Source organism: Peromyscus maniculatus, chromosome 11, assembly GCF_049852395.1.
Source record: "Peromyscus maniculatus bairdii isolate BWxNUB_F1_BW_parent chromosome 11, HU_Pman_BW_mat_3.1, whole genome shotgun sequence".
NCBI lineage: Eukaryota > Metazoa > Chordata > Mammalia > Rodentia > Cricetidae > Peromyscus > Peromyscus maniculatus.
This window is the reverse complement of record NC_134862.1, coordinates 45,039,301-45,065,584: the sequence shown is the minus strand read 5'-3', so window position 1 is coordinate 45,065,584 and position 26,284 is coordinate 45,039,301. Positions and strand designations below refer to the sequence as shown.

General features: G+C 42.8%; 1 protein-coding gene across 6 annotated transcripts in view; it reads left to right on the top strand.

Moving 5' to 3' along the window:
- Nucleotides 1-481: 481 nt before the first annotated feature.
- Ipo9 (importin 9) overlaps nt 482-26,284 on the top strand; it is a 44,558-nt gene continuing 18,755 nt past the window's right edge. Inside the window, exons 1-14 of one of the 6 annotated variants that reach the window (XM_076547500.1) lie at nt 509-873; nt 4,620-4,730; nt 10,947-11,008; nt 11,411-11,497; nt 12,404-12,605; nt 17,372-17,460; nt 18,668-18,754; nt 19,586-19,705; nt 19,799-19,899; nt 20,068-20,126; nt 20,685-20,836; nt 22,896-22,994; nt 23,863-23,969; nt 24,761-24,900. In XM_076547500.1, the coding sequence (XP_076403615.1) occupies nt 12,545-12,605; nt 17,372-17,460; nt 18,668-18,754; nt 19,586-19,705; nt 19,799-19,899; nt 20,068-20,126; nt 20,685-20,836; nt 22,896-22,994; nt 23,863-23,969; nt 24,761-24,900 (1,015 nt within the window). In that variant the 5' untranslated portion in view covers nt 509-873; nt 4,620-4,730; nt 10,947-11,008; nt 11,411-11,497; nt 12,404-12,544. Of the gene's footprint in view, nt 874-4,619; nt 4,731-10,946; nt 11,009-11,410; nt 11,498-12,403; nt 12,606-17,371; nt 17,531-18,667; nt 18,755-19,585; nt 19,706-19,798; nt 19,900-20,067; nt 20,127-20,684; nt 20,837-22,895; nt 22,995-23,862; nt 23,970-24,760; nt 24,901-26,284 lie in introns of all 6 variants that reach the window. The other 5 variants (XM_076547501.1, XM_076547503.1, XM_006982441.4 and 2 more) reach the window with 5 other exon arrangements.

Below are 26,284 nucleotides of genomic sequence, written 5' to 3'. Positions count from 1 at the left end.
CAAGTGAGTCCCAGGAAAGGCGCAAAGCTACACAGAGAAACCCTGTCTCGGAAAACCAAAATAAATAAATAAATAAATAAATAAATAAATAAATAAATAAATAAATAAATAAATAAATAAATAAATAAATCTGGAGAAATGCTCCTTCACATGTAGGTACTCTCCCCTGGACGGCCACTTCTTCATTTGAGATTGGGCTCATGGAAGCTGAAAAACTAGGGAACTGGACCTTTCTAAAGTGACTACTCCCCACTGCCAAATTCACTTCAGTTTCTCCCCATGCCTCCCAGGCACCTTTGGGTCTCTAAAGCTCTTTCCTTAAAGCCCTCGATAGCCATTTGCACCCTAATACCTCTTCCTAACATGTCTTGAATGCGAGCCTAGAAATCACGTATCACGGCCTTTATTCCGAGCGCACTTTCGAAGCAGCGCGTGTGACGTTCGGGGCTCCAAACCGTTATGGGATTCCTTGTGCACACACATCCAACAACAGCGTTCCTGGCCGCCAGAAGCGCGGTTCGGTTCCGGCGGCAGAAGGCGCTGTCTCCGGAGGCTGCACTCTCTCCCCGCCCCCCCTCCCCGGCCCCGCCCGCCCGCCCGCTCCCGCGTACTTAGATGCGCAGGCGCGGCTTCGCGGATTGGCCGTACGCGGGAGCCGTCATTCGGTGGCGGGTCCCGGCCGCGGGGCTGGCGGGCTGAGGGGAGGAAAGATGGCGGCCGCGGCGGCAGCTGGTGCGGCTTCGGGGCTGCCGGGTCCCGTGGCCCAGGGATTGAAGGAGGCGTTGGTGGATACCCTCACCGGGATCCTGTCCCCCGTGCAGGAGGTGCGGGCGGCTGCAGAGGAGCAGATTAAGGTGCTGGAGGTGACAGAGGGTGAGTGAGGCGGGACCGTCACGAGGATGGCTCGGACCAGGGCCGGCCGCCCACTCCGCTGACCGCAGGGACCTGGGGGCGCCTGGGCCAGGGGAGAGGTGGGCTCGAGGGGTGGATTGGGAGACGCGGGGGCGGGGGGGCTCCCAAAGTCCTAGAAGAAGAAGGAGGAGGAGGAGGAGGAGGGAGGCGCGTCTGAAAGGAGAGGGTCGGGGGAGGTGGAGCCTTGGCGGGGATGGGGTGGGTGAAGACTCGGAAAGCTCGCCCGACGGTGCCTGGGCGCTGCAGAGGACAGGAATGGGCTTCGGCGCGGGGCTGTCGGTGTCGCGCTGTCGGGATGCTCTCCCAGCCCAAGACGAGGTCCTTTGCAGTTCCCTTCTGCAGCGCGGTGCTAGTGGGATCGGGGGAGAGAGGGAGCTAGCTAGAGGAGTGTGAGCGGGAAGGCCCTCCTCGGGAACGCAAGTTTCTGTCTGCATCAGAGTTTCCAATCCGGCTCGGTGTGCAGACGCCTCACGCTTTCCTAGAAATTAACTCAATTAGATGCATACACTACTTCACTTTCCGGGCCAGGCTTCTCGGGGTTTTTTTTTTTTTTTTTTTTGGCGTTTTTTTTGCTTTTTGTTTTTTAAAGACTCATTGGCAATTATTAAGGACGATGCGTTTCTGTGTACAGGAACCGATCTTCCTTTGTTTTAGATTCTTTGTTCTCATCCTCCCGTTATGTTCTTTAAAGTGATAGAGGAGAAACTGTTAGTTTGACGTTTTCTTTTAATTTCCTGCTTAGTGGGCTTTCATCAGGACCATTTTTACAAAGAACAGAAAAAGGTCTTTATGTAAGAAATATATCTTATCAGAATTTCAGTGGGACTCCAGATCCCTGGGATCCCCTAGCTCAAGAGAGTATTTTCACTGCTCCTTAAACTTAGGCCTCTTCAGAAATATGGGAGATTATTCCCATATTTGACCAACCACCCTTAAAGCCTTGAGTTAATGCTCCTACAGGACTTATTTTTATTGAAAAGAAATCGATGGTGGGGGGAGGATCTCCCTGAAATTCAGTTTTATATTCTCTTGGAGTATGAACAACTATTGAAGGAAAGTTTCCTTCTGTTGGAACTATTGGGAGATCTAATAGATTAAAGACTATTTGGAAAGACCAGTTGTAGTTTTATAACATACCAAACTCTCTATAAGAGAAGGAACCGTGGGTGGGAGAAAGCTGCTGGAAAGCAATGCATAACTTGACCTGAAGGAGTCTCTAACTTCCTAAGTAAGATTCCTTGACTTTACATTTAATGCCCCTTCCTCCCTTGAGTATAAAGAAAGAAAGCTGATAGACAGAAACCTTACTAAAGTTAAATTGCCATTTGCATTTAGTTGCTGATCTGATGCAAACTGATCCTTAAGTTAAACCTTCCATGAATGATACCCAGTGTTGGGGCTGCCCCCAAATGTGGGTAGGACACCTTCTATGAAAGGCGGGCTTATAAACCGTACACTAGCACTGTTCTTGCTCTGACTTCTTCATCTCGAGCCAGATGCCATGGCCTCATCTAGGCAAAATCAGTTATGAACTTCTCGAGGTTGTTTCTGAAGTTCTCATCTCCTCCCTTCGTCACCTTGTGTAGTCTTGAAATCAACAGGACAGAATTTTGATCTAGTGCACTGATGATGAAATAGATGAACGAACTCTGCCTCCACTCTCCCTCCTTTCCCTATAACCCACTGATAATGTGCTGTGGGGCCTGATGCCAGAGGCAGGGGAGAGCTTTGATACAGTAGCAGGAACAGTGGCCTGGGAGGAAGGCATATGACTCAAGTCCAATGTGGTTACAGAGTTGGATCAAGCCTGGAGTTGAATATGCTTCCTTGGACTCTTCAGTGGCTTTAAAATAGTCTTGTCCCCTTCTGTGCCTATTTTTAGTTAGGAGCATGGTGGTTCATTCCTTAAGTGTCTTTTCTGTGAGTGGTCTTTAACAGTAATCTTCCCACTGGGTCCAGATTCTCCAGCCTTTGACTGGCTGACTCTGGGATACTTTCTAAAGGTAGCTGACAGCTTCTTCTCCAGCCATGGCCCTTCTCTACATTAAATGCTAGCACCTGGTCCCCCAGGAGGAATTCACAAGTGGTATGTGTCTGTCTTGGCTGCCAGCTGATGAGCTCTACTCTTGAATATTAAGTATAAGGATCTCTAACTTGGGGGAAAGGAACATATCAATGGCTGCCTCTTAAAGGGAATGCCAAATTTTATCATAAATAGGATTTTCCCCTCCAGTGTTAGGGGTAAAACTTAGAGCCTTTGTGTGTGCTAGGCAAGTATCCTGCTACTTAGCTGCAGCCTTCGGACCTATAGATGGGATTCAAACAAGCACTTCTCTTAAGAAATGAGGTTTCTGCCGGGCGGTGCTGGCGCACAACTTTAATCCCAGCACTCGGGAGGCAGAGGCAGGTGGGTCCCTGTGAGTTCGAGGCCAGCCTGGTCTACAGAGAGAGTTCCAGGACAGCCAGGGCTGTTACACAGAGAAACCCTGCCTTGAAAACAAAAACAAAAGAAAAAAGAAAGAAATGGGGTTTCTAAGGCAAAAGTTATATCCAGATTATTCTTTATGTCTTCCAGCTTGTATTTTCTGAGAAATAACACAATCAATTACCACATTATCCAGAATGACCGAATACTCTTAGAAGCTAAAAAACTGTATGTCAGAGATCCTCTTGATTCCTTTTTTATTAGCCTGATGTCCTAGAAAGATTTTCTTGAACTCCTGCATTTGCCCTTTTCCCTAATTGCTTGGATCTAGGGGAACCCTGAAAACTTTACCTACTTAAAGCCCCATTGCCGCACACAGAGGAGGAGACAGTTACCACTTCATCGGGCATTGTCGGAAGTCTGGAATTCCCATGCAGTATGGTACTCAGCAGATAACTGTCCCCTTTGGGTTTTCTTCAGCGTGGTTTGTCAAATCTTAGCCCTACCCACATAGGATAAAAGGAAAAAGGTTTTTTTATTTTTTAGCATATTCTTACAATTCTGTTTCATTAGTACATAGGGACATATCAAGCCTTCAGTACCATGAGCATTAGATAAGGGAAGCAGATTACCAAAGGTCTCTTCCTTCAGAATCTTCATGTTCTGTCAACTTCTTCTTTTTTTTAATTCAATTTATGGTAAGACCACTTTTAGAATGTCACCTCTTTGTTTCTGGCATATTAATGCTTTACTTCTTATATCTCAAAATAGAATTCTTCCTTTTTCCTTTACTTTCCCACTTTTCTTTAAGAAGAGCATCCTAAGTGTTGGAATACAGCCTTAAGGTCTTTAGCCTGCAGAGCTGAGATTTTTTGTAAAATAACTAGGTTTAGACCTAGTCTTTTTTCTTTTCTCTTGTTATTTATTTTTATCTATGAGAAATGAATATATGCCCCCCCCCAACATTTGCCCTTGACTTGGTATTTTGTCTTTTTTTCTGTGCTTAGGGCCAGTGCATGCTGGCTAGGCAAGCATTCTACCACTGAGCTACATTCCCAGCCCAGTCTTCTGCCTTGCTCCCAAGTGAATACATAGTTTCTTTCCATCTCCCACCATGGCGTTGACCAGAGGGTATGGATAATTCTCTCCCTCAGTTTTCCTGGCATTCAGATGCTGCTCAGTTGTATATGATGGTTTTCCCATCTTAGAGGCCTAGAGAGGTGATCCTGCTGGCTGGCAATGCTTTCTGGTTCTCATGGGCACTTTTCTGGCTTTCTTACAGTGTAGCATAAGCACTGTCCACCTGCGGAGGGCGCCCCGCAAGGATCCAGAAGCGCTCCTGGGCATGTGGCGGGCACTGAACCGAGCGGAAGGCGGCCACGCTCGGAAAAAGGCCAGTGGTAGAGTTTTCTTTTCCCTTTAAGCTATGGTTTTGTGGTGCTTTCCCACTTTGTGACAGATAGGGGGCTTCTCCCGAGTGCTGCCTAAAACTCTTTACTACAGATAGTCTGTTCACAGTCCCTTAACGTTGGCTGTCAAAGCACTGGCAAATCTTATGTTTCTCTGGTAGACCCTTAAGAATAGCAACAATGCATTTCTTTTCCTGTCCTTTATCCTCCCTGCCCTCTTCTGCATTTTCCCATCTAAGCCAAAGTTTAAACGGGTATTTGTTGCCAGATAGGGTCGGAGAAGACGAACAGACACCCGAAAGACTAGCAAGTGAATTTAGTGTGGGACATGAGCCCAAGAGGTGAGAGAAGGCAAAGACTTTCTTAGAACGGTCAGGGCTTGTCAGTTTGGAGTGGAGGCACCCAGGAAAGTCAGGTGGAAAAAATCTAGATTGACCAAATAAGGCTGTCCCTATTTAACCTTGGAAAGGGGAGCTAAGGGAATTGGGTTTCCTGACAGAATGGCTCTGGGAAGCTGACTTCCTATATCGCTCATAGGAGCGTTCTTCTTTGGTTCAGTGTCTTAGATTGAATCTTACTTTAATCTGAATTAGTCCCTTCCAAGTCCAGTGTGTGTGTCTCTTGTATTTTCTCTGCTTTCATTATTCCCAAGTAAGTTATTTAGCACATATCCATAAAACAGGGAATCTCCAAAGGACTTGTGTCCACACATAAAAAGAAGTGTTGTTTGTTTTTTAACAGCTATATTTAGTTGGATTTTTTTTCAAATGGTATCGTATAGATTCTGTCAGTAAAAGTGTTCAAATTCACGTTCGATGGGGTTTTCTGCCCTGTGACAGAAATCAGCAGTGTAAAGCAACTGTGTTGATGTATGTAAGCCTAGGCTGTGAACTTCAACAGGTGTTTGTTCTTTTAGTTACACTCTCAAGAATTTGCCTTGTGGAGAATTTGTTTTGTGGAGATACTTCAAAAAACAGTTGTCTCTTTTTCTTTGCATTAGCTTTATAGCAGAGTTGATTATCAGTACCACACCACCATTGCCAATGGTGTATTCTTCAAGTATTGACTTCCATGTAAATTAGTTTTTAGTATGACGCAGGGCTGTACAATTTAGGCAGAAATTTCCTTTCTTATATCCCACTATAGCCTAATGCAAATTAGTTTTTGTCTTTAAAATTTGAAAGTTAATAGTTTTGAAACTCTAGGAACTTGTAGAGAAGAGAATATATCCTAGTCATTCTATTTTCGGTCTTGTCTTAGTAAACCAGGTTAGTCTTGAGCTTGTCTTTTCCCTTTTAAACAGGCATTCATGTCAGCTGAACTTTCAACCTTCCCTCTTAGGTGAAGGAAATAGACTTTTACAGCAAATGCATCTTAAAGTACTTGTAGGTGGGGACTCCTGGTGGACTTACACTTCAGTTCCCCATGTAGCTCTTAATCTTGGGTTATTCTAGACTCATCATCCTCTAGCCTAGCCGTTGAATGGAGTGTGAGGTGTGTCTTTGATAGGTTACCAAATACAGCTACCTCAGGACTGGGGCAGAGAGAAGCTCCCAGCTTTGTGACCATCACCAGAGTGCTACCTTCTCTAGACACAGACACCAAAAAGAACCAAAAAAACTTTTCATGGAAGCTTTTCTCTGACAAGTAGACTTGGAGTTCTGGTTGGTGACGTAGGAGCCGTGTGCAGTTCTCCTGGGTGCTCCAGTGCTCTTCTGTGGGTGCCTGTGTGGACGGCTGAGAACTATGTGGGTTCTCTTCTCTTCTCTATGCTCCATCACCCTAGAACTACGAGTATCAGTGTTCTCATTGAAAGATAATCATTCAAATCTATTTACGCTTTATAGTTTCAACTCACATTTCAAAACCTCAAAAAGTCTTATTCCTCAGTATCTTTTTTTGCTGTATAATTGAATATTTTGCTTATTTTTGCCTCATTTTAGTTTGTCCGTATAGGAATGTCCAAAAATTAAGCTCTTGCTGGGAACTTTTAAAACCCACGTAAGTGTTATTTAAATAGTGCCTTAAAAGAAAGTTCTGTGTGTTCCAGGCAGTTTATGAATATATTTGTAGGTCATTCTGAAGGAAGTCGAATGAGGCACACTAGAATTGATTCACTGTGTCCAGAAAGACCAAGACAAGATCGACTTGAAGTATGAGGTTAATGTCCATTATCACACTAAGTATCTGAATTGCAAGTATGGGTGCCTTTACTAGTAGTCTTCTTTATCCTTTTTATTGCATTTATTTATTTATGGAGATGGGGTTTGTGCCGTGGCATGTATGTGGAGATCAGAAGACAACTTGTTGGGGTTGGTTCTCTCCTTCCATCATGTGGGTTCCAGGGATCAAATTCAGGTCATTACACTTCATAGCTAGTGCCTTAGCCTGCTCAACTATCTTGCTGGGCTCTCTGTCCTTTTAAAACTAATTCTGGAGAGATGGTTCAATGGTTAAGAATACTGGCTATACTTCCAGAGAACCAGGGTTTAATTCTCAACACCTGAGCTGTCTGTAACTTGAGCCCAAGGGATCCACCTTCTGGCCTCCTTGGGCTCTACACACATGTCATGCACAGACATAAATGCAGGCAAAACACCATACACATTCTTTTATGTGAAAAAGATGAAATAGATTTAACTATAGATTTGATATACTTTTTAAATCTAAACATTGGTATTTAAGAGGTCTTCATAAGACAGCTGGGCATGGTGGCACACACCTTCAATCCCAGCACTCAGGAGGCAGAGGCAGGTGGATCTCTGATTTGGAGGCCAGCCTGGTCTACATAATGAGAAATAGTGAGACCCTATCTCAAAGAAACAAAGCAAAACAAAGGTCTTTTTAAATTATAAATGACTCCTCTGTGTTTTCAAGTCCATTCTAAAAGTTGAATCATATAACATTGGGTTTTAGACACCTGTATCTTTATTGTAATAAATGGGCTTTTGATATTTACTCAGAATCTGAACTAGCCGAAACAATCTTAGGAATCAGAGTGAATTTCCATAGAGGTAATTCTGGAGGTTTTAAGTGTTTGTGGTTTAGCATTTAATAAAATTTTTTTTAAAAAACCTATTTTGTCCTGGTTTACAGATAGTCTCATTCTTTCCTGAGGGCCATGATGGATGCAATAGAAAAGTATCAAACACTGTAGCTTCGAGAGGGGCTGGGTAGGACTCAGCAGCAGAACACTTAGCTGGCAAAAAGTCCCAGCTCTGATCCCTCCTGTTGCAAGAAATAAATTAATTTAAAATAAAGACATTAAAAAGAATGAGCTTGAGGATCTGGTAAAATTGAAGGACAAAACGTAAAAACCAATGGCTTACTTTCTTATACACAAAGGCTCTAACTTGTTTTGAAACTTAAAACCACTTATAATTTCAATCAAAAAAGATTCAATAATTTGGAATAACACAAACAGGAACTATAAGAATCAGTTACAGGATACTTCTTTTTAATGCGGGAGAGTCATTGTTCCTGTAGTTGATATTGTGCCCCCCCCCCCAGTGGGCAGAGTTTTTTTTAATTGTATTATTTTCTGTGTGTGGATGTTTTGCCTGCATGTATGTCTATGCACTGTTTGCTTACAGTGCCCTCAGAAGCCAGAAAAGGGCATTGGATCCCCTAAGACTAGAGGGGACAACTAGACACAGTTGTGAGCCACCATGTGGGTCCTGGGAATCAAACCTGGGTCCTCTGGAAGCACAAGTACTTTTAACTACTGAGCTGTCTCCCCAGCCCTGCATTAAATGTGGACAAATTGGAAAGACACCCTGTTACTAGCTCAGACAATAGGACATTATTAGATGAACTAGACAAGTTGATTCTAAAGGGCATATAGAAAAATAGAGATTGAAGAGTAACTATAAAAACATTGAAAAGCAAAACTACCAGAAGGGACAAATTCTACAGACATTTAAATAGTATATATAAAGTTTCTATAATTAGCACTGTGACAGTGGCATGTAAATAGAAAGGTAGTTACAGAATATAAAGTCTAAAAAAACATACACAAGTGCCCATAGATTGAGTAAAACAAGAGCATCTCTGCTCTGAAAATTTGATAATACCCCAAAATCTGGAAACAATTTTTGTATACCAACATGAGTAGAAAATTTTGTATCTGCCTTACGTGATAGGTCAGAGTCAAAATGCAAAAGTGCTAGCTGGGTGGTGCACACTTGTAATTGTAGCTGTAAGAAGACTAAGGCAAGAGAATTTTGAGTTCAAGGCCATCATGGACGACATAGTGAGATACTGTCCAAAAGAAAAAGAAACAAACCATCTGGACGTGGTAGCTAACCTTTGTGATCCCATCTCTTAGGAGGTCAAGGCAATAGAATTGTTGCCAATTTGAGGCCAGCCTGGGTTGCAGTAAGACCCTGTCTCACTAAAGGCAGGATATGAAAAGGAGAGGAAATAGAGATGGAAATTTTTCCCTTTTTGTTCTTTGTTTTTTGGGTTTTTTGTTTGTTTGTTTGTTTGTTTGTTTTTTGAGACAGGATTTCTCTGTGTAGCCCTGGCTCTCCTGGATCTCACTCTATATACCAGGCTGAGAGATCTGCCTGCCTCTGCCTCCCGCGTGCTGAGATTAAAGGTGTGCACCACCATACCTGAATAGATGGAACTTTTTAAATGGGTTTGGGACAATTGCATAACCATTTGAAATTAGATCTGCATTTGTACCATATAGAAAAACAAGCCCCAATGAGTTAACACCCTAAATGTAAGAAAATAAAACCCTAGAATTACTAGAAAACACATGGTGAGTTCCTTTAACCTTACATAATGATGGGCAATAAAAATAATAAATAGGGAAATAATTTTTGTCATACTTCTTACTCTGTGACAGGTCCATGCTAAGCACATGCGTTAAATCACTCAGTCTTTAGAGGGTTGTTTTATTGATACCATTAGTCTTTCTTTGTGAATTTAGAAATGGGTTTAAAGGATAAATAACTTACCTAAGGACAGTGTGGTAGCTTCAAGGCTTGAGCTTAAACTTGACTAAATCCAGAGCCCTTGCTAGGTTGTTTTGTTTGTTTGTCAGGGGGTGAGAGGTGTGTGTGTGTGCGTGTGCGTGTGTGCGTGTGTGGTTTGGGTCACATAAAATTTTAAATTTCCTACTAGCCATATTAAAGAGGTTAAAAAAAAAACAATACGTAAAGCTAGAGAGATAGCTCAGTGATTAAGAGCTGCTTTTAATGCTCTTCCAAAACCAAACCTAAGTTTAGTTCCCAGCACCTATGTTGGAAGGCTCAAGTTGCATACATGTGGCATACATTGATTCATGAATACACATAGAAATAAAACTATAAATAATAATTTTAATACTGGCTGGTTGTACTGACACACACCTTTAACCCCAGCACTCTAGAGGCAGAGGTCAGCCTAATGTACATAATAAGTTCTAGGCTAGTCACAGCTACATGGTGAGACCTTGTTAATTAGCTAATGAATTAAATACTGTACTCATTTAACCTGGTGTATTTCCACATATAATCAGGTTTTGGTTTGGTGTTTTGAGGATGGTAGGGTTGTGCATGTCTTTAGTCTTAGCACTCAAAAGTCAGGCTGGGGGGTCTATATGAGTTTGAGGCCAGCCAGGGTTATATAGTGACAGTCTGTTGCAAAGAAAAACATTATTAAGATACTTACTTTTCATGCTGAATTTGAAATGTAGGGTGTTTACATTTACAACCATCTCAGTCTTTGTGACTAGTGGCAACTATATTGGCTTGCATAATCCTAGATTATGAGATATAAAATTATGATGTACCTTTGATTTTACATTCTTGATACAGCATTGACTACTTGGTGAATGTGAACAGATCTATTTTTATTTGGTAGTGAGAGTGTATAACATACTCCCAATATGCAGTCCAAGACTTGTTAATCAAGCATGTGACTCACACCTGTGACCCAGCGCTTGAGAGCTGAGGCAGGAGGCTCTTGTTCAAGACTAAGCTACATGGCAAAATCCTATCTTTTTCTAAAGTTTGTATTGCACGTTGAAAACTGTTGTTTGCGGCCCTTAATTTGTTTTGTTTTTTAGGGTTAAGCCTGTTGAGCCAGGTTTTCTCAAATCTAATGTCATAAATGCTGCACTTTCTAAAATCTTCCCTTGTGGCATCAAGGTGAATTGCTATGACTTTGATGAATATCTTTAGACTCACAGTAAAAATTTCCTGTTTCAGAATTTGGTGTTCACCTCGCAGAGCTGACTGTAGATCCTCAGGGGGCACTGGCCATCCGTCAGGTGAGTCCAGACTGACCCAAGGAAAATTCCCTTTACTTAGTAAGTAAACTGTTTTAGGGGAAAGAGAAAGAATAAGGGCAATGTGTAAAACAGAATTTTATACCAGATTTAGATATGATTCAAATTGATCAACCCAAGTGTATGATTTTTATGTGTGAAAATAAGTCCTTGGCCGGGGTGGTGGCGGCGGCGGCGGCGCACACCTTTAATCCCAGCACTCGGAAGGCAGAGCCAGGTGAATCGCTGTGAGTTCAATACCAGCCTGGTCTACAGAGCAAGATCCAGGACAGGCACCAAAACTACACGGAGAAACCCTGTCTCAAAAAACCAAAAAGAAAAGGAAAAAAAAAAAAAGAAGAAGTCCTGTTTGGTGTTGCACCTGATGACTTACTCTCTCCCCAGCTGGCGTCGGTCATCTTGAAGCAGTATGTGGAAACTCACTGGTGTTCCCAATCGGAGAAATTCAGACCTCCTGAAACTACAGAAAGGGTAAAGGCAGTTCCGTGGCTAGTCTCCCTGCAAAGATGTGAGAGGTAGTCTTAATATATTCAGCATTAGTGTAACATTTTTTGATAACAGAAAACAAGAGGAGGAAGAAAATAGATTGGTGGGTGGCATTATAAGTACTGTGCTACTAATAAGAGTATCATGATGGACTGTGTTCAAATTCCAGTTCTGCCCTTTTGCAGACCATGAGAGCATTTGAAACATATTTAGCTGTGAATACTCAGTTTCCTAAATTAGAATTAAAATTACCAATTTCAAAGGGCTTGATAATTAAATGAAATAATACTTCTTCTTGAGGTGGTTGCTTAGCAATTGTACTGAGTACCCAAGAAAAGATGAGACACAAGGTCTAGTACTGTGGGTTGGAACCTTCTATGATTATGTGTGATGTCCAATATGAGCATCACTGTGGCTGGTGAACTCTTAAAATGGGGCTACTGGGCCAGGCATTGTAACACACGCCTCCAGTCCCAGCACTTGGGAGGCCGAGGCAGGCGGATCTACTCAAGGCCAGCCTGGTCTACAGAGTGAGTTCTATCACAGCCAGGGCTACATAAAGAAACCTTGTCCTGCCGGGCGGTGGTGGCGCACGCCTTTAATCCCAGCACTCGGGAGGCAGAGGCAGGCGGATCTCTGTGAGTTCGAGGCCAGCCTGGTCTCCAAAGCGAGTTCCAGGAAAGGCGCAAAACTACACAGAGAAACCCTGTCTTGAAAAACCAAAAAAAAAAAAAAAAAGAAACCTTGTCCTAAAAAAACAAAACAATTAGAAGTAAGTAAGAAATGTGGCTACTGTAACTGAGCAGCTAACATAGTCCCAAAGCAGATGGGGCTCTGCCTACATACAGCTTACCACCTGATTAATGACAAGTGGCCTTTTCTCCTTTATAGGCAAAAATTGTTATCCGGGAGCTATTACCCAATGGGTTGAGAGAATCAATAAGCAAAGTGCGCTCCAGTGTGGCCTATGCTGTGTCAGCCATTGCCCATTGGGATTGGCCTGAAGCCTGGCCCCAACTCTTCAATCTGCTCATGGAGATGTTGGTGAGCGGAGACTTAAATGCCGTCCATGGAGCCATGCGTGTGTTGACAGGTACCTGAAGCATTTCCCTGGTGTTGGTATTTGACCTTCCTTGAGAGGAACAATTGAGAGCTATGTAATAATGTGACCCAGACCAAAGATCTATTACATGTTGCTCCTCTCTTCTAGGTTTTTGTAAATATCGCTCTTCTAGTTTTTATCTCCATAGCCACCAGAAGTTCCACTGGTTCTTTCCAGGGAATTGAGTTAGTACAGTTATACTCCAAATCTTGACTTAGGAAGACTGAAGGCCGAGGGTATGGTTCAGTGACAAAGCATGCACAGGGCACCGGGTTCCAGCCGGAATACCACACATACAAAGATACAGGAGTGCATGGCAAACCAATGCTTAGATTTGGGTTTATATTCTGACTGCACCTTCACACTTCACTTAGCCTCTTTGAGCCTTAGTTTCTAAGATGCTATCTTAGTTACTGTTCTGCTGCTGTGAAGAAATACCATGACCAACACAGCTCGTACAAAATTGGGGCTTGCTTACAGTTTTAGAGGTTCGTCCATGATTGTCTTGGTGGGGGCAGGCAGGCGTGGTGCTAGAGCAGCAGCTGAGAGTTTTTCCTTGTGATCTGACAGCAGAGAGGCAGGCACTGGACCTGAGAGGCTTTTTGGAACCTCAGAACCCACCCAGTGTCATGTCACACTTCCTCCAACAAGGCCACACCTAATCCTTCTCAAACAATTCCACTTCCTGGTGACTAAGCATCCAAATATAGGAGCCTATGGGGCCATTCTCATTCAAACCACTACAGATGCTAACCTCAAAGGAAGTTTTGGCAGCCGACATGTGCTAATCTATGTAAAGCATTGAGCATAATAACTAACTGACAATGAAGTAGACTCTGAGTAGACTTTAGTCATTAGGTTTACCATAATTTTTTGTTTGCTTTTGTTTTTCGAGACAGGGTTTCTCTGTGTAGTTTTAGTACTACCATAATTCTTAAGTATTCTTTTCTATATAGCTGGTTCTATAAATCTTGAAAAAGTCTCAATTGAGAGTTCCATCTTTAAATGATAATATATAAACACATGAGATGATGTGTACAGTAATTAAAACTCAAGGACTTTGTACTCCACTGCTAAGTTGCACCAAGGAAAAATTGAGAGTAGCCAGGGTTCAGCTGAGCATGGCTGTACACACCTTTATACCCAGCAGTGGCGGACGGGGGCGGGGGTGTCCTCCTTGTTTCCAAACTCAGGAGAGAGCTGCCAGGCCATGGTAGACGGTAACCTCTGACCAGCAGGGCCTCCCAACATTTTTTTTTTTTTAAAGATTTATTTATTTATTATGTATACAGAAGAGGGCACCAGATCTCATTACAGATGGTTGTGAGCCACCATGTGGTTGCTGGGAATTGAACTCAGGACCTCTGGAAGAGCAGTCGGTGCTCTTAACTGCTGAGCCATCTCTCCAGCCCCAACCAACATTTTGTTTTATATTTCAAGACAAGGTTTCTCTGTGAACAGCCCTGGCTGTCCTAGAATTTACTTCATAGACCAGGCTGGCCTCAAACTCACAGAGATCTGTCTGCCTCCAAAATGCTGTGATTAAAGGTGTGCACCAGCCAGCTTGTGCTGATCTTTTCAAAATCATCTTTACCCTCTGTTCCTATAGGTTTATGGAAATCACACCAGTAGCTTACCTGTTTCTCTGAGACCTGCCAATTTACACAGTTTATATGAAATGTTCTCGTGTTCTCTCTCTCTCTCTCTCTCTCTCTCTCTCTCTCTCTCTCTCTCTCTCTCTCTCTCTCTTCCTCTGTGTTTTTTTTTTGTTGTTGTTGTTGTTTTTTTTTTTTTTTTTTTTTTTTTTTTTTTTTGAGAAAGGGTTTCTCTGTAGTCCTGACTGTCCTAAAACTCACTGTATAGACCAGGCTGGCCTTAAACTCAGAGATCTCCCTGCCACCACTGCCTGGCTTTTCTCTTTTTAAATGGAATATCTTAAATGTATTTTTTGACAGTTTCAAACATGTAAAAAAAATGTATCTTAGTCATATCCACCCTTGACTCCCACTCCACTCTCCTTAGTATCCCCAACATGTCCCTATTCTCCCTTTATACCACCCACCTTTTCATGTTAACCACTGAGTCTAGTCATTCTTGCTGTTGGAATATTAACTGACGTTGGTGTGACCTTGTGCAGGTAACAATAGCTGCTGTGAGTTCATGAGTACATTGACCATGTTATATCCCAAAGACAGCTTTCATAGCACTCCTCTCCATCCAACAGTTCTTACATTCCTTCTGAGCCATCTTCTGTGATTTTCCCTGAGCCTTGGGGTGGGGTGGAGGGCTTGCAGAAATGTCCCTTTAGAGCTAAGCACTCAATAAATAGTCACTTATTCTCAGCACTTTGACCAGTTATGAGTTTCTGCTGACCTGCAGAGAGAAACACTAGCCGAGATTGTGTGCAACACTAATCCGTGAGTTTAAGCATAAATATTTTAGAAGGAAGTTTGAGAACATGCTACTTAACAAAAGTAATGAGTTTCCTCCAAGACCTAGGACCTCCCAAACCATGGTCATTTGACCAGATTTACAGGACCAGCAGGCATGAATTCCCTCCTATGAGCAGACCTAAAATCTGGGAGCTGAATCCAGGTCCTCCTCAAGAACAATTGTAGATGGAGTTTCTTGTCCTGTAACTGCTCTCAAATAATCACTCAGAGGCTTAATATGAATTATAAATGCTCAGCCAATAGCTCAGGCTTGTTACTAGCTAACTCTTACATTTAAATTAACCCATATTTCTTATCTATGCTTTGCCACATGGGTCATGGCTTGTTACCTCATTTTCTACATGTCCTGCTTCCTCAGTGGCTGGTTGGCGTCTTCTTTGATTCTGCCCTTCCTCATCCCTTAGTCTCAGTTTGGCTTTCCCGCCTAACTTTCTCCTGTTCAGCTATTGGCCAGTCAGCTTGTTCATTAAACCAGTCATAGCAACATATATTCACACAGTGTACAGAAGGATTATTCCACAGCAAGCAGTAAGTGCTCTTCACTGCTGAGCTATCCTTCTAGCCCCCAAGCAACTATATTCTTAGCTTACAAAGTAGTGGCTTAACATAAGGGGTTTTCCTGTATCCTTAGTGTTGGCTGCCTTCACTCTCTCCTCTCCCGTCTCTCACCTTTAATTCCCAGCATTCCTCTACGTTCATATCAGATGGCTTCTGGCCCCTCACTCCTTAAGACCTCTTCTATTCTGAGCACTACAGATACTCCAAATTAAGCACACAAATCTAAGATTTCAAAGCTAGCATCCACATATGAGAAAGATCATGTGATCCCCCCCCCCTTCCTCTCTTGCCTAGTATTTTTCTAGCATGGTTTATTTTCTGTGGCTCATTCGTGGATTTCTTTTTCTCTTCATTGTGAAGGATTCCTTTAATCTATTTTTATCATGGAAAGCTTTTCTCTTCCCTTCAGTTAAGACAAGTAGCTTTGCTTTATAGTGTTCTGGATTGCTAGTAGTTCTCCTTCAGAACTTGAAATACATTCCCCCAAGCCCTGCTGGCTTCTAAAGTTTCAGGTGAATGATGTGTTATTGAGGTGGGCCTGCCTGTCATGGGACTTTGTGTTTCTCCTGCCTCTTTCACTATGCTTTCTTTGTTCTGGGTATTTAGTGTTGTCATAGTTAGCTTTAGTATCAACTTAACATACCAGGGAAGAGAACCCCTCAACTGAGGAATTTCGTCTTTGAGATTGGCTTATGGGCCAATGTCTTTAGGCATTTTCTTAATTGCTAATTGATGTAGGCGGGCCCGGCCCACTGTGGGTGGTGCCATCCCTAGGCAAGTGGGCCTGGGCTGTCTAACTAAGGTAGCTGAGCAAACAAGGGAAGCAAGCCCATAAGCAGCACTCCTCTGTGGCCTCTTCTTCAGTTCCTGCTCTGGCTTCCCTTGATAATAGACTATAACCTGTAAGCCAAAATAAGCAGTTTCCTGCCCAGATTGTTTTGGGTCAGTGTTTACTCACAGCATCAGAAAGTAAACTAGAAAAAGTGGGTCGATGGTGCACACTACGTGGCCTGTCCTGTTCCTGCCCTCTGGTGTGTGAGCAGCAGCACTTGTCGGTCTGTCTGTACTTTGACACTCAGTTGACTTGACGTCTATGCCACATTTTACTGTCCTTTCAGTGTTACTAGTAGATGATCAGTTCTGTGTCAAAGACAAGTGCTTCATTTGTTTCCAAGCTTCCTCTTCCTGTGCCCAGATACCCTTTTAGACTACCTGCCATGTTCCCATTGGTGGCCACGACAGTGCTTAGCTTTTAGCTCAGAAACAGCAAACTTACCAAAAAGGCCAAAACGTTCCTCACTGAGCCTTTCACTGCCCTCGCTGAGCCTTTATGACTGAGGGCCACGCTCAGTCCTCACTGTGGAATTGAACTTTTAACATCCTTTATTTTTGTAGTCACGGTGCCAGGATATCCACCAAAGGAAAGCTATTCCTAATCTTCCTGTAAAAAAAAAGTTGGACTTCTTTTTAACAAGCCTGGAGAGAAAGGCTGCTGCACAGTTACCCTGATTGGAATGCATAAGGGTCTTGTTTCTACTTGACTAAGGAAATCACTGTACAGTGAAGTCATTTCCGTCAGCCAGGAGAAAGAAATGGTGGGGACATTTGTATCTTTCTGTAATTGAGTCCTCAGACATGGAGTGAATGACAGCCATCCTTACGTGCTGACTGGGAACTCCACCTAGATGGCTTGGGAATTTTCACACTTCGTCTCTATGAAGCACTTTTCACTTTTTGTCTTCGCAGAGTTTACTCGAGAAGTGACAGACACACAGATGCCACTTGTTGCTCCTGTCATTCTCCCAGAGATGTATAAGATATTCACCATGGCTGAGGTATGAAATCTCAGCCCAGTGGTTACAGCAAAAAGACCTGTTTGCCTTTGGTCAGCATCCACCTCTCATGGTATTTATCACAGATGCCCGTACCAAAAACTAGAATTGTCAGTGATCTAGATCAGAAATTGAGTGGACCAGAGTCTTTGAACTCATGACTAGAAGGGAAAGCCTTTGATAAAGCACTTGATAAAGTAACCAAACTGTATCTATACTCATAGTTTATGGCACCCTATCCTCTTTGAGTTCATAGTGCCACTCCTGATCTTGCCTACTCAGCTAAGGATTTAGAAATAGTCTGTTACTTCATTGTGTGAATAGATTCTTAATGTATTAGGTATATATGTGTTAGTATGTACATAAATAGTGATCTGTACACAATAATATATGAACACTTATAGGTATTCAACCTCCATGATCTCTTGCCCCCAATGAATATTCCACATTTTATTTATTTTTTTTTTTTAATTTTTTTATTTTTAGTGTTTTTGAGACAGGGTTTCTCTGTGTAGCTTTGTACCTTTCCTGGAACTCACTCTGTAGCCCAGGTGGGCCTCAAACTCACAGAGATCTGCCTGCCTCTGCCTCTGGAGTACTGGGATTAAAGGCGTGCATCACCACCACCTGGCTATTCCACATTTTAAAAGAGGTACATTGAGAGGGGGGATACAGCTCCATACAGAGCATGTGATTCATCTTTGTAAGGTCTTGGTTTATCTTCTGTCATCACAAAAAAAAAGAAACAGCAGCAGCTACACATGCCATAAGCCCAACAATGCTCAGGATGCTGAGGTCAGAGAAACAACCCTGTCTCCAAAAAAGGGAGGAAACATACATTAGCCAAGCCTGGCATGGTGGAGCGTGTCTTTAATCCCAGCACTTGGGAGCAGAGGCAGGCTGAGTTCTAGCCTGGTCTACACAGTGAGTTGTAGGCCAGCGGGGACTACAGAGAGAACCTTTCTCAAAAAAAAAGGGGAGGGGGGCTATATATATATATATGGCTGATTCTAGTAAGTTCTAACATTCTATTGCATTATGCTCTCTTAATTACAGAAACCCATGTTTTACATAAGTGGACTGAATCTGTATCTCTTTAGAGAATTAATTTTAACTGTGAGGGTTGATGGACTAGTCCTAGTTTTACTTCTCGTCACATGTAGACACATTACACTCCAATCTCATGACTGTGCCGTGATCTTTTCCCCAGGTGTATGGTATTCGAACTCGTTCCCGAGCAGTAGAGATTTTTACTACTTGTGCCCATATGATCTGTAACATGGAGGAGCTGGAAAAGGTAAGTGTGCCTTTGGTTGGTGAATAACAAAATTGGTACTTCAACGTCTTTATTAATGCTTTCCATTGCCAATGACTCACTTCATAACTACCAGAAAACAGACTAGCCAGTCTTATATAGATAGATTTAACGGTTTCAATTTTTAACATATATGTCTTAGTTTTAGTTATATTTCTTCAAATACCTTCCCTTATATCCTTTTCTTTTTATTTACTTATTTATTTCAGTTTTTGTTTTTGTTTTTTTGGTTTGGTTTTTCCATGCTGGGAATTAAACCTAGGCCCTCACACATTCTAAGCAAGCACTCTGCCACTGAGCTATACTTCAGTTCTTCCTGTGCCCTTTCATATTAGATAGCTCGAGTCTTTCTACCATCATCTATTTTTTTGTGGTTTTCTGATAAAGGTTTCTCTGTGTAACAGTCCTGGCTGTCCTGTAGACCAGGCTGGCCTCGAACTCACAGAGATCCACCTGCCTCTACCTCTGGAGTGCTGGGATTAAAGGCGTGCACCACCACCGCCCAGTGCCTTTCTGCTATCTTATGGCTCTCTTGTGTGAAAGGCCGATAGCTGGAAATGCTGATGTCTGGGATCCAGGTGCATTTCTGACAGTGCTCAGGTAGGGCAGGTTGTGAAGAGGATGGTAGTGAGGAGTTGAAGGTGGGAGCTGAGGTCTGAAGTCTTGAGAGATTCCTGCAGTGACTGTAGCTGTGCCCTTTGATTAGGCCTTGACCCTGAAAGAGCTTCAGATGCTTCGAAACTAAGACTTGAGTGTGTGCTGAAGCTCTGGATTGGGGATTTGTTGAGCACTGACTTTGGTTTCTGTTGTCAGGGTGCAGCCAAAATCCTGATCTTCCCCATGGTGCAGCAGTTCACAGAGGCCTTTGTTCAGGCCCTCCAGATGCCAGACGGCCCCACATCTGACAGCGGTTTCAAGATGGAGGTTCTGAAGGTAAAGATATGCTGTGAGTGAGGTTTGGAGTTGAGAGGGAGATCATTGATTGCTTCTTGTTACTCAGTGGTTTTGTTTGCCTTCTCTTCGCAGGCAGTGACAGCCTTGGTGAAAAACTTCCCGAAGCACATGGTGTCCTCCATGCAGCAGATCCTGCCCATCGTTTGGAACACTCTGACTGAAAGTGCTGCTTTATATCCTTTCCTGGAACCCAAAAGACCCACTGCCTAGAGTTGGGGGTCAAGGCTTGGGTCTCACGGTCCTGTAGTTAGATGTGTTCTTAGTGTTGGGGTATGTAGCGCTCCCTTGTAGACTAGATAGACAGCAGACTCCAGGTTCTCTGCCTTTACTCTGCGTCATACTTATGTAAGGACGGAAGTGAATTACACAGAGGAAGTGGAAGATCCTGTGGACTCTGACGGTAGGTAATTTATCTGATCCTAACAGAAACACCGGTTCTTAGGGAAAGGAGTCTGGACAAAGACAAGTCAGGAAACAAAAAGGCAGTAAAAGCGTCGTCTTTTCAGTGTATTATGTGGGGCATTGAGAATTCATCATCTTCCATCTCATCCTTAGGGACAGTCAAAGTCCACTGAAAAGCACAGCATTGGAGCTGTGACAGCTGGATGTCTAATCCAGCTACCTGGGGTATGGGCCTCGTTTAACTTTGAAGTCTCAGATGATGATACTCTCCATTTCTGTGTCACTCTTTAAGTATTTCAGATCAAAAACAGACATGCTGGAAAATATGTTCAATATTTGTGATTCTTTTACTCCTCAAAGTATTTACTATCCTCAAAGTTCCTTTCTTTGACTCTAAAGAAGGAAGCTAAAGCCTCCTGTACCAATCCTTCAGGAATAATTAGCAAGTACTTTACATATTCTATTAATTTACAAAGATAGTGTAGTTTATTTCCAGAATGAAGGCTTTCTTTTCGTTTTCATATCATTAATTTCTACTCTTGTATATTCCCTATAGGAGAAGTCCTAGGCTTTGAAAACCTCGTCTTTAGCATTTTTGAATTTGTCCATGCCCTACTAGAAAACAGCAAATTCAAAAGCACCGTTAAAAAGGCTTTGCCAGACCTTATTTACTACATTATCCTCTACATGCAGATCACCGAGGAGCAGGTAAATGGTACTTGGGAGACAAATTACTAACTTGCATTGGAAACTTGGAGAGTGTGACACCTTGGTCAAGTAGACATCTCATTTCTAAAAAAAAAAAAAAAAAAAACAGACACTGAGAGACTAACCTTATGTGAAATCCTAGAGAAGTTTTGGTATCATTTTATCACCAGATCCTTGAGTATTGAGAGGTTTATGAACTCTGGTGTCAGACTTTCAGAACACTTTTTCCATTAGAAAATCTCTCTGAGCCGGGCGGTGTTGGTGCACGCCTTTAATCCCAGCACTTGGGAGGCAGAGCCAGGCGGATCTCTGTGAGTTTGAGGCCAGCCTGGTCTACAGAGTGAGTTCTAGGACAGGCACCAAAACAACACAGAGAAACCCTGTCAAAAAAAAAAAAAAAGAAAGAAAGAAAAAGAAAGAAAGAAAGAAAGAAAGAAAGAAAGAAAGAAAGAAAGAAAGAAAGAAAGAAAGAAAGAAAGAAAGAAAGAAAGAAAGAAAAAGAGAAAGAAAAGAAAAGAAAAATCTCTGTGAAACCACTGAGCAAAGATGACAGTATGTATGAGAACCTATTCAACACTTCTTTAAATAGTGAAATTACTCATCATCATCTGTCAGCCTGGTTGATGGGTCATTAGGAACCAGAAAAGGACATTGAAGAGTGCAGCAGCTGAGACTAGTGATCGGTGAGATCTTAATGGGGACCCTAGGAGTCCCCATGGTCTAGCCATGTCTATAATGCACCATGTTAACTAAGCCATACCATCCAAATTGAGAGCTGTTTGAATTTGAGTAACATTCTCTTAGCTTAGCCTGGAGTGCAGGGCTATATGTACTGCTAGGCTGTTCAGCCGCTCCTGTTCCTGCCACCACACTTGCTGTGTTGTTGGATCAACATGTGTTCTTTAGCCACTTGGAAGTCTCATGGCTTTTCTGATCTGCATTTAGAGGAGGAACAAAAAAGTAACAACATCCAGGTCTTTACAACTCATTTCTCCAGCCAGGCATGGAGGCGCACGCCTTCAATCCCAGCACTCAGGAGTCAGAGGCAGGTGGATATCTGAATTTGAGGCCAGCCTGGTCTACAGAGGGAGTTCCAGGACACAGTCAGGGCTACACAGAGAAAACTTATCTTGGATAAAAAAATAAATAAATGAATGAATTAATTAATTAATTAATAATTAATTAAATAAACTAATCTCCTCAGATCTGGGGTGAGTTGCAGGGAAGAGTAAAGTGGTGAATATGCTCAAAACACATTGTATGAAGTTCTCAAAGAATTAATAAAAATACTGTATTTTTACAATACAAAAAAAGCATACATCAGCGTCGTATTGCGATGGCTCAGCAGGTAAAGACGTTCGCCACCAAGCCTAATGACCTGAGTTCATCCTGGGACCCATGTGGTGGGAGAGAACCAACTCCTCATGAGCATAAATGTAATTTTTTACACAAAATTTAAGAATATAAGTATCAATATCTTTCATACAAATCAACACAAAAATTGGTGTAATTTTATAGTAAATATCCCAGTACATTGAGAAATCTGTTTATCAGAGTAACAAGCTGATGGCAGTAACTAAGTAATTTGTCAAATTCTTTTTCAGGGGCCAGTTCAAGGCAGGGTTTCTCTGTGTAGTGTTGGCTGTCCTGAAACTCACTCTGTAGACCAGGCTTGCCTTGAACTCAGAAAGATCCACCTGCCTCTGCCTCCTGAGTGCTGGGATTAACAGCGTGCGCCATCACCGCCTCTGACAAATCTGTCAAATTCTAAAGATTCTGCTACAGAAAAATAGCCATCCCTACAGATTTGGATAAATGACTTGTTTCTCAACAACAACAACAAAAAGACTGTAAAGCACGAGGAGGCAGGTAGATAGATCTCTTAGTTCAGGGCAAGCCAGGGCTATCTACTGAAACCCTGTCACAAAAAGAAAAAGACTTTAGAGTAGAGCGTGATTGGGAGGAAAGACTAAGATCTTCCTGTGTCTGCTGATAAAAAGAAGGAACATGGAGCCCAGAATGGCAGCTTCCCAATGACCTGACTTCCTCCTCCTGGCAGATTAAAGTGTGGACAGCCAACCCACAGCAGTTTGTAGAGGATGAGGATGACGACACTTTCTCCTACACGGTCAGAATCGCAGCTCAAGACTTGTTGCTGGTAAGAGTTATGTTGCTGCTTCCACCAAATCACCCTCCAGTAGTTAGAAGTTCTTCTTCCTAGACAGCTAACCCAAGGTAAGTAGCACTATTGGGCAGCTTCACCTCAGGCCTTTTTAAGGATATAAGAAAGAAAGTTGCTCATGAAATTTGAGATTTAGAAATTCCAAAGTTGTCGAAACTGGTTCATTGAGTCAGGAACACTTTCCGTTTGCTTCTGAGTTCAGCAAGCCTCCATGGCACAAACCAGAAGCTGGCAAACTTAAAAAGATTGTTGGGGGATGAGCATGGAACATCAGCTCATGATTTCTTTGGCTCCTCCAGCTAGAGCATAGGGTTGCCTCTGGGCCAGAATGCTGTGAAGAACCTGCCATTTCCTCTGGGGTTTGTTGGTAAACATGTCTCCATACTATTTAGTTCTTCTAAGGTACCTGTGACAGGCTACATGAGAGCAGGGAATATAGCTCAGTGGTAGAGCCCTTGTCCAGCATGCGCAAAGGGACCATCGCTGAATTGCTGGAACCAAAAAGAAGTAGAACAGGAAAAAAAATTATGCACGATTAGAGTGGCCTTATATTTTCATGATCTGTCAGCTTCCAAGAAAACAAATTTCTGGTACGTTGTCATCCAAACTATCATTTTTTTCTTCCGCTTCATTTAATAGAGCCAAAGACATCAACTGTTTAGAACTATTTAGTCTAACAATTCATAAAGACTGCAGATTTTCATGTGTTGTTCTTCATTTCATCAGAGACCCTGAGCTAATGGGGTCACTTTTAATATACCTGATCAGGCTTTAGTATGGGTGTGTCAAAGAGTGTGAACCATCCACACACAGACATTTATTTTTAAATCTTCTCTCTCCCTAGGCTGTGGCCACAGATTTCCAGAACGAGAGTGCAGTAGCCCTGGCTGCAGCAGCCACTCGGCATTTACAAGAAGCTGAGCAAACCAAAAGCAGTGGCACTGAGCACTGGTAAGGACGTGCAGAAGCGCTCTGCTTAGAGACGTGTTTGGAGCGTCAGATCCGAGGGAGAATACGTTCACTGAATCCCTTTTTAAACAGCTTCGAAAGAGAAGACTTTTGTTTTTAATTAGAAGACTATATTTCATTGGTTTCAGTGGAATTTAATAAATAGTGTTGAATCGGAAGGATGAGACTGGATGTGGTACATGACTTGTATCTTAGCACTTGGGAGCTAGAGCAAGAGATTTGTAAGTCGAAGGCCATCGTGGTACATAGTGAATTTGAAGCATGCCTGGCCTATGTAAGACCCTGTCTCAAAAAAAAGGGCTGCTGGGGGGGGGGGGGGTTTGTACCTGCCTTTAGTCCTAGCACTCAGGAAACAGGAAGATGAATTTCTGAGTTCTAGGCCAGCCTGATCTACAGAGCAAGTTCCAGGACTACACAGGAAAACATGGTCTCAAAAAATCAAAATAATAATACTAATAATAATATAGTGAGGGCTGATGAGATGGCTCAGCAGGTAAGGACACTTACTGTCAACCCTGACAAACTGAGTTCAGTCCCTAGAACCCACAGGGTAGAAGTAATGGACTGACCTCTGTATGCATGCCATTGCTACTAAATGCTCCCACACGGTAGGTAGGTAGGTGTAAGATTGTTTTAAATAAATGAATTAGAAATACAGACAATGACTTTGGGATGAGATCGTTCTGGAATACCCTTTTCTAAATGGCCTTGCCTTGAATCCCTTTATTTTGGAAGTGTACTTTGTTTTAGCAGCTGCAGTATCCTTTTTGCAGGTGGAAAATCCATGAGGCCTGCATGCTTGCTCTAGGCTCAGTAAAGTCCATCATCACTGACAGTGTGAAAAATGGCAGGATCCATTTTGACATGCATGGGTTCCTGACCAACGTCATCCTTGCAGACCTCAACCTGTCAGGTATGTTTTAATATATGCCAGCATTCTAGAAGATCTTGGGATCTGCTGTTAACTCACTTACATACTTTTTTAAATATTTGTGTGTCTGTGTAAGTACATACGTCAGTATGCACACCATAGGCCAGAAGAGGTTGTCAAGTATCCTATATCACTCTCTGCCTATTCCTTTGAGAGAAAGTCTCTCCTTGAACCTGAAGCTCACATCTCGGCTAGACTGAAATCCAGCAAGCCCCACCAGTCCTCCTGCCCTACCTACCCTGTCAGAGCTGGAGTTACAGACATTTGCTGGGCCTCATGGCTTGTTGCATGGATGCTGATGGAAACTCTCAGTCTCATGATTACAGAGCAAACATTCTTAACTCCTGGGCCATGTCTTTAGCCCCCTTTCTTCTTACTCTCCATCCCTTTCTTAGTTTTGTGTATATGTTTGTGTATATTGATCTGAGTTCAGTCATCTGAGTTCAATTCTTTTTTTTTTTTTTTTTTTTTTTTTGGTTTTTCGAGACAGGGTTTCTCTGTGTAGCTTTGCGCCTTTCCTGGAACTCACTTGGTAGCCCAGGCTGGCCTCGAACTCACAAAGATCCGCCTGCCTCTGCCTCCCGAGTGCTGGGATTAAAGGCGTGCGCCACCACCGCCCGGCCTGAGTTCAATTCTTAACACCCCAAGGGCTCACCACTACTTGTAACTCAAGCTCCAAGGGATCTGATGCCCTCTTCTGGCAACTACTGGCATTGCACTCATGTGTACACATCCTTACACATAATTGAGATTAAAATCTTTTTTTTTTTTTTTTTTTTTTTTTGGTTTTTCGAGACAGGGTTTCTCTGTGTAGCTTTGCGCCTTTCCTGGAACTCACTTGGTAGCCCAGGCTGGCCTCGAACTCACAGAGATCCGCCTGCCTCTGCCTCCCTAGCGCTGGGATTAAAGGCATGCGCCACCACCGCCTGGCTGAGATTAAAATCTTTCAACAAAAAAACCCCACAACAATTGTGGCTTGTATCCATTCCATTAGTTATCAAAGCCATGTTGTCATATATGTATCCTGTAACCTCTGGAAAGTGGCGTTATTCACTTCTGAAATAATGAGAACAAAAAAGTTAATGGCTTAGTATTCCTTAAAAAATGATTTTAGGGAACTGGGCAGTGGTGGTGCACACCTTTAATACCAGCACTTGGGAGGAAGAGGCAGGCAGATCTCTGAGTTTGAGGCCACCCTGGTCTACAGAGTAAATTCCAGGACAACCAGGGCTACAGTTACCCTGTCTTGAAACCCACCCCACATACACAAAAAAGTTTTGGGGGGCTGGAGAGATGGCTCAGCAGTTAAGAACACTGGCTGCTCTTCCAGAAAACCTGCATTTGATTCCCAGCACCCACATGGTGG